General features: G+C 36.7%; 5 protein-coding genes across 5 annotated transcripts; 2 read left to right on the top strand and 3 right to left on the bottom strand. All coding sequences in view use genetic code 12, as the record gives it.

The window, feature by feature from the left end:
- Positions 1 to 1,147: 1,147 nt before the first annotated feature.
- On the bottom strand, positions 1,148 to 1,813 carry PVL30_000626 (uncharacterized protein; the record flags this gene model as incomplete). The annotated part of the gene is made up of 1 exon (XM_001528077.2): positions 1,148 to 1,813. One exon carries the CDS (start codon positions 1,811 to 1,813, stop codon positions 1,148 to 1,150), a length of 666 nt encoding a protein of 221 aa, XP_001528127.2.
- Positions 1,814 to 3,284: 1,471 nt separating this feature from the next.
- On the top strand, positions 3,285 to 5,681 carry YPK2 (Serine/threonine-protein kinase; the record flags this gene model as incomplete). Its single annotated transcript, XM_001528076.2, has 1 exon — positions 3,285 to 5,681. One exon carries the CDS (start codon positions 3,285 to 3,287, stop codon positions 5,679 to 5,681), a length of 2,397 nt encoding a protein of 798 aa, XP_001528126.2.
- An 897-nt stretch (positions 5,682 to 6,578) lies between these two features.
- Positions 6,579 to 7,169, bottom strand: PVL30_000624 (uncharacterized protein; the record flags this gene model as incomplete). Its single annotated transcript, XM_001528075.1, has 1 exon — positions 6,579 to 7,169. One exon carries the CDS (start codon positions 7,167 to 7,169, stop codon positions 6,579 to 6,581), a length of 591 nt encoding a protein of 196 aa, XP_001528125.2.
- Positions 7,170 to 7,741: 572 nt separating this feature from the next.
- Positions 7,742 to 8,323, top strand: PVL30_000623 (uncharacterized protein; the record flags this gene model as incomplete). Its single annotated transcript, XM_001528074.1, has 1 exon — positions 7,742 to 8,323. The coding sequence occupies one exon, from the start codon at positions 7,742 to 7,744 to the stop codon at positions 8,321 to 8,323; it is 582 nt and encodes a 193-aa protein (XP_001528124.2).
- A 303-nt stretch (positions 8,324 to 8,626) lies between these two features.
- Positions 8,627 to 9,724, bottom strand: EAF6 (chromatin modification- protein eaf6; the record flags this gene model as incomplete). The annotated part of the gene is made up of 1 exon (XM_001528072.2): positions 8,627 to 9,724. One exon carries the CDS (start codon positions 9,722 to 9,724, stop codon positions 8,627 to 8,629), a length of 1,098 nt encoding a protein of 365 aa, XP_001528122.2.
- Between the last annotated feature and the right edge of the window lie 1,843 nt (positions 9,725 to 11,567).

Here is an 11,567-nt window from a genome sequence, read left to right as displayed (position 1 = left end):
GATGAATGTCCTGTTATCTTAGGTACCGGGTGTACCCATAACTTTCATCTTCATTGTATTCTTAAATGGCTTGAACAAGAATCTTCTCGAGGGTTGTGTCCTATGTGTAGGCAAATTTTTGATTTCCAAACAATTACGGATAATTTGCCTGATGAAATAGCAAATTTAAAATCGTTAGTTGATGGACACCGAGTAATGAGAGAAAGATTGCTGCATACTAATGAGCCAGAGTTTGAAACCATGCAGAGCGAAGCAAATGTATCGATGTGATCAGTTCAGCCTAATTCAAAGTTTGCCAATATATGTGTGTCACAAAAGAAAAAAAAATAGAATAAAGAAGCTTCAAAAAGTTTGTCTACAATTCATGTAATTCTCTATGGTCAAAGTCTAATTGAGATGAAAGTGCATCAGTGTTTGAGCTCGTGAAAATGTACTGAGAGGCGAGTGATGGGAAGGGAGGATGGGAATTATCTAAACCAGTTCAAAAAAAAAAAGAATATTCACTGGAATCCCCTGTAAAAAGGTCTCTCGGGTAAGAGGCTTTGGAACTCCGAGAGATACCTGGTGATTTTTTTAGATCAATTTGAGTTCTGGTTCCAGTTATGGTTCCAGTCTGGGTTCCAGTCTGGGTTCCAGTCTGGGTTCCAATTCTGAGTCTTTTTTTCACTTGCAAAAGATCCATCATTCTAGTAAACGAATAATCATGAAAGATTGAAGGTCAAATAGTCAATGAATCACGATATAGATTTCAATACTTATTGTCTCCTTGCTTCTTAGAGAATATAATTGGTTCAAAGCCATCAATCTACATGTACCGGAAAGCTAGTTATTAGTATTGTATTGAAAATGATACATCATTTATTTGTTATTATCATTATATATAAGAGACAAGAATTTAAAGCAAATATTCTTTTCGATGATGGAAACATTAGATTGTTAAAGAAGTATACCGGTGTAAATTCGGCATGAGGTTAGATGACAAGTAAGTTTTATGCTCTAATTTGTTCTGCGCTGCACTGCTCCGCTCCGTTCTAAACTTTCTTAAAAAGAAAAAAAATAAAAAAAGAATGTGTGTAAACATCAACTCATCGTTATATTATAGAACATGATTGATGTTTCAAATATTTCTCGAGTTTAAAAAAAGAAATCACGATGCGGCCTCTTCCATTGCAAATTGTCTTTCTAGCACTAAAAATTCATTGAGTTCGTTTACTCGTCGTAACTCTTGTTCAACTAACCATCGTTGGTAATTAAGTTCAACCTCTTGCAAAGTTGATCCAAACAGAGTTGCGGGGCCATCCTCAGAGCTGTTTTCCACCGATGATCGCGTTTTGGTTGTTTGTGGATGTTGCGGTTGTTGTTGCTGTTGCTGTTGTTGTTGTTGTTGTTGCTGTTGTTGTTGTTGTTGCTCTTCAACTACTGGAATGCAAGGTAAGTTTAATTTAGATGGCCCTTCACCCAATTTTCTTCTAACATTTGAATTTGCAATCCATGGTGTTGGCGATGTTGCAAGCCTCTTCCTCTGATATCGTAGACTATTCTCGTCATATACTTTGGTAGGCGAGCTAAAAACCACCCTATCGTTCTTCCTGTGAGTATCATGTTTCCTTTGTTGTGAGTTCTCCTTTCCCGTTATCATCTTCAGTTGCAGCAGTGTGTTGGACACAAGTGTATTTGTGACTTCTCCCAATACAGTGCCTGTATTGTATTTTCTCTTCACAAGAGTTGTTTTGTTGCTACTATCGGTGACTGAGTTGATATTTAGACTGTAATGGTTTTCAATATTTTGCATTATGTCTGTAGTAGTGTTCATTCCATCAATAAAAGACAATCTTGTCTGAATACTACTTTTGAGAAGTCTTTGTTTGATATGTTGTAAAAAAAAAACCAGTTTGGTTGTAAAAACATTAAGAAGGAAACAAAAATTAAAAACAAATTAGGAATTACAAAAACAAAAAAAAAATGAGTTGAAAGACTGATTTGTAAACATAAACAAAGCCAAAATTTTAAAAAGGGCGTTTGTGCGAGTAGCGGTGTGCGAGTGAGGCTAGAGAGGATCTCTGGCGTTGCGCATTGATCTCTGTTGCGATTAGCGTGGGTCATTCCAATCAAGGTAGCACCGACTCTGATGCACTTATTAGGGCCATTCCAATCAAGCCATTTAAAATTTCCTGCCAAAAAGAAAAAAAAAAAAAAAAGAAACACGCGCTTCTTTGGACCTACTTACAGCAAGTTTACATCAAAACAACAAGTAGAATAATGAAAAAAAAAATAAAAATAAAAAGGACCAGGGTTTTTGTAGCTGTTGTAGCTAATGCACAAGTTGTGTTTGCTTGTTGTACTTGTTGTATATGTTGTACTTGTTGTACTTGTTATACTTAAAGATGTTAGTGTTGCTAGCGATGAATATCGACCTGCCACTTTAGAAATGCACTCGATGTGTACTGTTTGGGCTACCTACTCGTGCTATCTCCGCTCCGTTCCAGAGAAACAGAAAAGCTCTCCTTTTTCTTCATCTTCTTCTTTTCTGGTTTTCTTTTCTTTTCTTTTCATTTGTTGTTTTTCATTTGCTTTTCATTTGTGTTTGTATTGTTGTTTCAACTTCTCTTACCCGTAAGGTTGATTAGTTTAGCCTACTCCTGGCTATACTACAGTTACACCTATTATTTTTTTAATCTCATAAGTAAGCAACACCATCAACTTTACAGTCTACACTCATGTATATAATATTTCAGATTTTAACTTCAAAAAAAACAAAAAAAAAAACCAAATATTCTCTTTCTGTATACATTGTTCAAATATCCAGCTTCTTTGTCTTTTGCTTTCTGTCTTTTGTACTGTCTTTCCACTAACTCGAAAACAATTGAAAAGATTTATCTTATTGTATATAGTGGCTTGGAGGATGCTGAAGTAACTCCTTTTTTTCCTTTTTTCCTTTTCTTCTCTTTTCCTTTTTTTTTTTTTGACAATTTCATTTTCTTTAATATTTCTCCCCACTTCCCTGAAGAAGAATCAAAAATTGGGACCATAAGATATCTCCCGGAAACTTCGCATCATATTTCTACACACACAAAATTCACAGCCACATCAACAACGACAACAAGTAACTACTAAACTGCTTCCACCACTATTGTCATTACCGCCATTATCACGAAAACAACCACATCAAATAAAGCAACAACCATAATTGACTTGTCATCTCTTAAACTTTTGCACGTCTACACCTCCATCTTTACTTTTCTTATCCTCTATCCCTCTCTTCCATTTCATCCATTTCCAGCACCATGTTCAAGTTTAAGAATAAACTCAAGTTTGGAACATCGAGTGAGAAACATAATCATAACAATAATGGACAAGATACAAACGGATCTCCCTCTCTGTCAAATACGACCAATACAACAAGCCCAACAAGTTCAACAAATCCAACTTCTCAAACAACAGTATCAACGCAAAATGCTACTCAACTGATAAAGGATGAAAACGAGACCGGATCTCGACCAACAATTTCGGTCAACACATTAACAAACGATGTTTCGAGATTATCCGTAAACGATAATAACACCAAGAGCCCACACACTCCTCAGGATGCCAAGCATAATATCTTTCTGCAACCAGCACAAACTGAGTCGAATGTGCCATCGAATTTGTCTCAATATAATGAGTCCCCATCGTCTTCTCAGGCAACATCATTAGGCCAAAATTCAGCATCTACTAGCAACTTGGACAGGGAACTGTACAATAACTATAATAGTAATGGTAACGGAAACGGAAACGGAAACGGAAACGGAAACGGAAATGGAAACGGAAACGGAAACGGAAGTGCCACTAATGGACATAGTCATGGTCTTGCTCAAGCTCAAGCTCAAGCTCAAGCACAACAACTGGGTACAACCAATTCCTCGTCTCCGGGATTGCTCACTGTCAAAATATACGGTTCACAAAATATACAACTTCCGATTTCTATTAACAATAATAAACAAATTCTACACGCTTTGGCGATAAACTCAAATAACGAGGTTGTGGGACAACAATTGTTGAAAAACATGGGTTTATTGGAGAAAGACAATGAGTTTGGCGATTTCCTTCCTGGCTCCATCGCCACAAATTTCTTACCCTCGATTATTTCGATTCCCAATGCAGAGAATTTGGTGAAATCGTTGCTTTACTTGACTATTGAATTTGATAACAATGTATTGGTCATCGAGCCACAAAAGGGTACCGTTAGTCAATCCACTTGGAACCAAGTCGTATCCTTTGATGTCACAAATAAACTGAACCAAACGAAAAATAATCCAACTGGTTCACAGTTCCTCAACTTGAACTTATTTATTAGACTTCCAAACATGTTGATCCCGGATGGAGAAAAGGAGAAAAACAAGCATTTGTTTACAAATTTTCAAGAACAACAACAACAACAACAGCAGCAGCAGCAGCACAGGCTGCCTCTGTCTAGGGTACCCAACTCGCCTGCGTCACAGTCTTCTTCAGCTTCATCGAATCATCAGAATATTGGAGACTTGTTGGTTGGAACCATTAAGCTCCCATTGAACCCAAGATCACACACTCAACAGGTTAGGCTAATACATCATGAATACCTCAAATTTTCCAACTACAATGCAAACTTGCAGGACTTGGCCTCTAAAGATATGGGTGAAATCATGCTCACTATTGAGTTTAAACCATTAACGAAAAAGCACCTTTCCATTGAAGATTTTGATTTGCTAAAAGTTATCGGCAAAGGCTCTTTTGGTAAAGTTATGCAGGTGGTCAAGAAAGACACAAGACAGATTTACGCTTTGAAAACATTGAGAAAGCAACATATTGTTTCAAGGATGGAGGTGACACATACCTTGGCTGAAAGAACAGTGTTGGCGAGGATATCCAACCCCTTCATTGTTCCCTTGAAGTTTTCATTCCAGTCACCTGAAAAACTATACTTGGTTTTGTCGTTTATAAATGGTGGAGAGTTGTTTTGGCACTTACAAAGAGAAGGCAAATTCACCATGGATAGATCTCGTTTTTACATTGCCGAGCTCCTTACGGCGTTGGAAAGTTTGCATGAACTCAATGTCATTTATCGTGATTTGAAACCCGAGAATATCTTGCTTGATTACCAAGGACATATTGCACTTTGTGATTTTGGATTATGTAAACTCAATATGAGCAATGATGATAAAACCAATACATTTTGTGGTACGCCAGAGTATCTTGCTCCTGAACTCTTGATCAACCAGGGGTATACTAGAAGCGTTGATTGGTGGACTTTAGGGACTTTACTATACGAGATGCTCACTGGCCTTCCACCATTTTATGACTCTGATGTACCAACGATGTATAAGAAAATCCTTCAGAATCCACTTCGGTTTCCACAGTTTTTAGAAGGTACTGATGCACAAGACTTGTTGATTAAGCTTTTGCAAAAAGACCCATCAAAGAGACTTAATGACGCGCAGGAAATTAAGAATCATCCATTTTTCAAGGATATTGATTGGAACAAATTGTTGAATAAGAGTTACCTCCCACCATTTAAACCAAATGTGGAGAACTTGCTTGACACTTCTAATTTTGACCAGGACTTTACCAATGAAAAGCCACAAGATAGCGTTGTAGATGACTTTTTGACGGAGAGCGTCCAAAAGCAGTTTGGGGGTTGGACCTACAATGGAGACAACATTCTTTAGTGTTGTGGTAAAAAAAAGAAAAAGAAAAAAAAAGGGGCAACCATCACCTATCATTTGAAAGAATATAGATTGGTTTGGAACATTAGTATTTTGCTGAGTATCTTTGATTTTGATATGAGCCCTAATGTTTTTGTCTTGTTTGGCCTTGTTGTTCCCCTTGTTTCTTTTTTTTTCTTTCTTTTTTCTGGTTCTATTCTTGATTGGAATGCTAGAGCTTGAATGTGAAATCTTCTATTTGGGTATAAATAAATCAACTAGAAATAACATCATTTTAGAGTTTTTATATTTATTTGCACTAGAAAACAGGAAAATACTACATATATATATATATATATATATATATGATGTAACAAAGAAACATAAACAGAGAAAATAAGTATCATCTCAATGATGTAATAAAGAAACATAAACAGAGAAAATAAGTATCATCTCAGTGATGTAACAAAGAAACGTAGTTTTTACAAATTCATATAACATTATTTGACCCGAATTTTGATACCAGGCTAACCTTTTCAAGTGTGTTTTTCTGCTTTCTTGTTTGATATTGTGTTCTTTTGATTTCTTTGATTCAAAATGAAATTAATCACTGTTGGTAAATTTGAAAGCTGAAGCAAACTCTCCATTCTTCTGCACAAACACTACATTATCAGGTAAAGCAGAGCCTCTTTCATTAATTCATAGAACACACAACTAATAAAATATAACTTTTCTTGCCTTCCACACACACACTCTCTCTCTCTTTCAGTTCTCCTCTTCCCATTACCCTCCCTTTTACTTTTTCGCCTGCCTATCTCCCCACTTCTCTGTTTCCTCTCTAACTTCCCTACTCATATTACAGAGCTTTGATACTCTTGCATTCTCAATTCCTTTACATATAGTTCTTTAGTAAACACATCATCAATGATTATTGGCAGCATTGTGATATGTAGCTCCGCTTCTACCTGGAAAACTCAGATCAATTTTCTTTTTACCCACGTGACCCTTATTTATGGGTGCCTTGTAATTTGGATCCATATAATTCCGCTCGCCTTTTGCCATTTTCGCTTGTTGGTTCTGACGAAATTCCTCATACTGGGGATTTAAATGTTGCAGAGGAGCATAGTTGATGTTTGCTAAGTCTGGTTTGATTTTGTAGACGTTTGGTTCGTTTTCTTGTGACGAGGGAACTTGTGGAGCTTGTGGAGCTTGTGACTGCAATTGCGATTGCGCAAATGGAGAAGAAGGGCCGCTGGGATAACTATAGCCTTGGTTTTGCTGTTGGACACCCGGGTATCCAAAATTGTTGCCATGGGGTAGAGCCTGCCATTCCGATTGAAACTGAGATTGTGATGAGCTTGATGTGTATGGTTTCTGTTGCGGTTGGATATCATCATACGCAGGTGGGGCTTCTGGAAGCAGTGAATCTTTTGAGATAAACGCCGTCTTTTGCTCTCCTTCTTCTTCCTCACGCTGGTATTTTTGTCTTAATATTTCTTTTTCACTGGACATTTCTGTAATTTAATTTGTGGTTGAGTTAATATAGATTTAAAAGAGAATAAAGGGTAAGAAAATAATCAATTAATTAATCCGTTATTTGCCTTTGCCTTTGCCTTTAATTATGCTTTTTTTATGGAGGTTACTTTCGAGGTTTGCTATCTGGTCTTGTTGCAGCCAGGTCTATAGTCATTAAACAAACTCAATTTTGTGTCACCAGCTTTGAGAACTTGACATTTCGCTTTTCAATGTCGCAATTTTTCTCTCTCACTCCCTGGTTTATTTTTTTACAGAGACATTGGGAACCCGACACTGTATTGCTGTTTTGTTCTCTCTCTCTCTCTCTCTCTCTCTCTCTCTCTCTCTCTCTCTCTCTCTCTCTCTCTCTCTGTTTTTCTTTTTTTTTTTGTTAAAGATCATAGTACTTTGAAAATTTATCGCGAAATTTATTCGAAACAAGCTAGAGCTGAAGGTGGAGAGTCAAAAGGCTTAAGCTGAATTCAATTTTTCTTTTCTTTTTTTTCTCTTTTTCTTAACGAAAAGGAAAAATTAACAAAGTTTTAGTTGTCCATTGTTGTTCGAAACAAATGTTGTCCGTGAAACTAACTTCAAGAAGCGCCGATTCAGTGCTACAGCCTTTGGTAAGATGCGCAGTTCGTCATAGCTCTGGTCCTGCTGCAAGGAAACTGGCTGGTAAAGAACCTTCGGGTGGTTCTTCTTCCTCATCGTCTTCCCAAGAGAAAAGTGGTGCAGGTGGACAAGTTACACTCAACCTGTCTACTCAAAAAATAGTGAACCAGCTCTCAGCGCTATCAGCAAGTAGGAAGCAGCCTAGATTACTCAAATTGTGCAATGAAGACTTTATCAAGCATAAGACGATAATGAATGCATGGAAATTGTACAAACAAAAAAAGGACCAAAAACGCGAAACACAATTGTTGTTACAATACAAGAGCATATATAATGCAATGGAGGATTTGAAAGCTACTAGTCCGGAGTTGTTTGAAGCAGCAGGGGGAGAAGGACCAGAATTTGAATCACATGCTGAAGCCACATCGCTTAACGCAAGCAAGAACTTTACCAAGTTCCCTATTGAGATGAGGATACCTACAGATTACCCACCTAATAAACCTTGGATCCATTCCTTTAAACCAAAGAGACAAGTTTAAAAAAAAAATAAAAGAAAAGAAAAGAAAAATGAGAACACACACACACACAGAGAGAGAGAGAAAGAGAGAGAGAGATTTTTGAAGAGGAAACTGAAAGGAAAGAGGGATGAAAAACAACCTTATAAAGAAAATGATGTAAATAGAATTTCTACCCAAAAAGCGGTTGGTATGTACATTTAAATGAAGTGAAATCACTGTTTTCTATATATATATATATATATATATGTATATATGTATACATATATTTGCTTACTTTATCTTTTTTGTTTTCCTTTTTTTATTTTATTTTATTGTAATTCTTCTCTAATCGTCTAAGTTTCTTGCTTTACGCTTTCGTGAAGGCGTACTTGAAGCACTTTCGCTCTTTTCGCGAGAGGAACCACCTCCTCCATTCCCACCTCCACCACCCCCGCTTGAACTGTTTCCATTCCCATTCCCCTTACCGCTCCCATTACCGCTCCCATTACCGCTCCCACTCCCAGTTAGACTGAGCATTAGTTTTGGTCCTACGCCATGCGCAGTTATTGGGTCGACTGAGTCTTCATAATCATCAAAATCCTCTTGTTTGGATGTATTTCCAGATGCAATACTACTATTGGCGCCACTGCCTCCATTAGTTGTTGGTGTTGATTCTTTAAAATTTTGGCCATGTTTTTTCACCATGTTTTTGACAAAGTTAGTCGAGCTCAAACTGAATATATGGTCGTCGTCAGTATATATTATTCTCCTCTTGTGTCCACCACCACCTGCTCCACCACCTGCTCCTCCCCCTCCTCCTCCACTTCCGCTACCACCTTTACCTCCTCCGCCTCCGCCTCCACCGCTGGATAATAATGCTCCTCCGCTTGCTTTTGAAAAGTTTTCAAAGCCTTTAACAATATTCCCTACAGTACTCTCCTCAAAATAGTTTGATTCTTTTTGGTATAATTGGTCCTCGAGTTTAGATAACTTGGCATTGATTTCTTGTTTTTTTAGAATCAGTTGTATCAATTTCTTCTTTAATGCATTGTATTGATCAATGGTTGGTTTTGGTTGTGGTTTAGAATGCAAAGAAGTAGAAGAAACGGAGGTGGTAGGAGTAGAGCTCTTCGGTAGCGAACTCGCTCCCCCAGTTTTTGCAACTAGCTTGGTCTCGGATTTCAGTGGTGATTTGGACTCTGTGAGTTTGCTATCTTTCAATGCTGACTGGGACTTTGTAGGAGATGTGTTTGCATCTCGAGAAGCTTTGGATACTTCTTTGTGTTCCTTTGCTTCTTTTGTGCCCTTGATATCTTTTGAATCTTTTGCTTCTTTTGTGCCCTTGATATCTTTTGAATCTTTTGCTTCTTTTGGAGTTTTTGAAGCTTTTGAATCTTTTATCTCCTTCACACTTTTTGCATCCTTTTTCTCTTCGTTGGCCATGTTTACTGTGAAGATATCAATATACGGGTGTTGGATGTGTAAGTATAAGTATAAGTATAAGTATAAGTGGATTGTATATTATGGTGGGGTGGGGGGTAGGGGTATAGAAGTGGTAGTTTGCGGGAACTTAAAACTAACTTTACAAGATGTTTACATATCACGAAATGAGTGTTGAGAAAAAGTCGCAAAGTGTGCGGCATAGGAAAAAGTCTTCGTGTAAGCAGCTTCAACAAACCCACGTCCAAGTTGCAAAAGAACTTGAATACAGCGCTACCCGGACCTCACGAACTGTAAGAAGCTTAGGTAAAGCTGCCGTAAACAAACAACGTTCCCTCACACTCACACATGCACACTTAAACACCACTTCAAATACAAATACAAATACAAATACAAATAAGGGAAGGGTAGGGACAAAACAGAAATCTTACTATCCGAAAAGAAGTATCATATTTTTTAAAAGGTGCCTCACACTTGAAGTGCATAAGCAGTTGTTACCTCTTAAAGTTTTTTTTTTTTCTGAGACAATGTGTTGGTCAAAACATCATTTTCAATAATTTTGGTTAAGGTTAACGTCAAAACAAAGTAAATTAAGAAAAAAAAATTAGAAAAAAAAAAGGAAGATTAAATAAAAACACGTACTTTTGTTTTCAATGAAGAATAGAGCTAAACACAGTTTGAACGGGACTGCTATTGTATACAAAGTCTCATCTATGTTGGTTTTGATCATGATGTAATCTACGTTTAGTTATCCGACTTTGTTTTTGCATCAAAGTCTGTCCCGGGGGTTTTTTCTCTCTCTCTCTAAACATCCTTTCGTCCATTGTTTGCAACCAAATATAAATATCAAAAAGGAAAAAAGGAATTAAAAAAAACAAAAAGAAGAAAAAAACTAAAATTAAACCAAAAGTAAACTAAAGAAATACAGAAACAGTAATTTCACCAATAATCTTGTTCAAGTGTGCTTAACAATTTATTGGCCATGTATTACTGTACCTCTAGTGCAAAAGCTAATTACAAAATATTGGATATGTTGGCATTGGAAAGTATTTGACTTTGTAAAGCTAAGAGTGAGAAGAACAAAAAGAGAGAAAGAGAGAGAGAGTAAAGAGGAAAAAAAATAATAGTAATTTCATATATGGTAAGTTGGAAAACAAATACAAATAAAAAAAATATCACGTGCATCTGTCTTTCCTCTCTCTTTCTCTTTCTCTTTCTCTCTCTTTTTTTTTTTTTTCTTCAGTAGCAGCAGTAGCAACAGTAATACGTATTGAGTAATAAAAGACTTATAGACTTATAGACTTGAAAGACTAATAAATATACCAACCGCTTATTCCCGGCAGTTTTGGACCTGTGCTATTGTTGCTGCCAAGTGAGCAACCACATACACATACTTTTATGATGAATGTTACTAAGAAAACATTACTGACAAAAAGAAAAACAAACAAAATACCATATTTGCACTTGCCTCTAACTCAGCGTTCACTCTGTATAGTTGTAAGTTATGAAATCAACAAGTTAGGAATTTTCTTTTTTTTTCTTTTTTTGGTGTTGTAAAGAGAAAGACTCACACTGTTTTTTTGGGTTATGGCCACAATTCGAGTGCGTGTAAGAAAGTAACGGAGCAAACATTTCCATTGAAGAAAAAAGACTATGAGCTATGTATAGAGAGAGAGAGAGAGAAAAAAAAAATAAAACAAACAAAAAAAAGAAAAAAAAAAAAAAAGAATTGCGCATACATTGATACACACACTAAGACAAATTGTGCACTATACACGCCCATGCCACAAAAAAGAGCGTCAGAGTGCCAGATGGGGGAGAAAGTGAGAGCTGGACGAAAAATACA

Source organism: Lodderomyces elongisporus, chromosome 1, assembly GCF_030384665.1.
Source record: "Lodderomyces elongisporus chromosome 1, complete sequence".
NCBI classification, from domain to species: domain Eukaryota; kingdom Fungi; phylum Ascomycota; class Pichiomycetes; order Serinales; family Debaryomycetaceae; genus Lodderomyces; species Lodderomyces elongisporus.
Note: the sequence above shows the minus strand (reverse complement) of the source record. Positions and strands in the feature narration are given on the sequence as shown.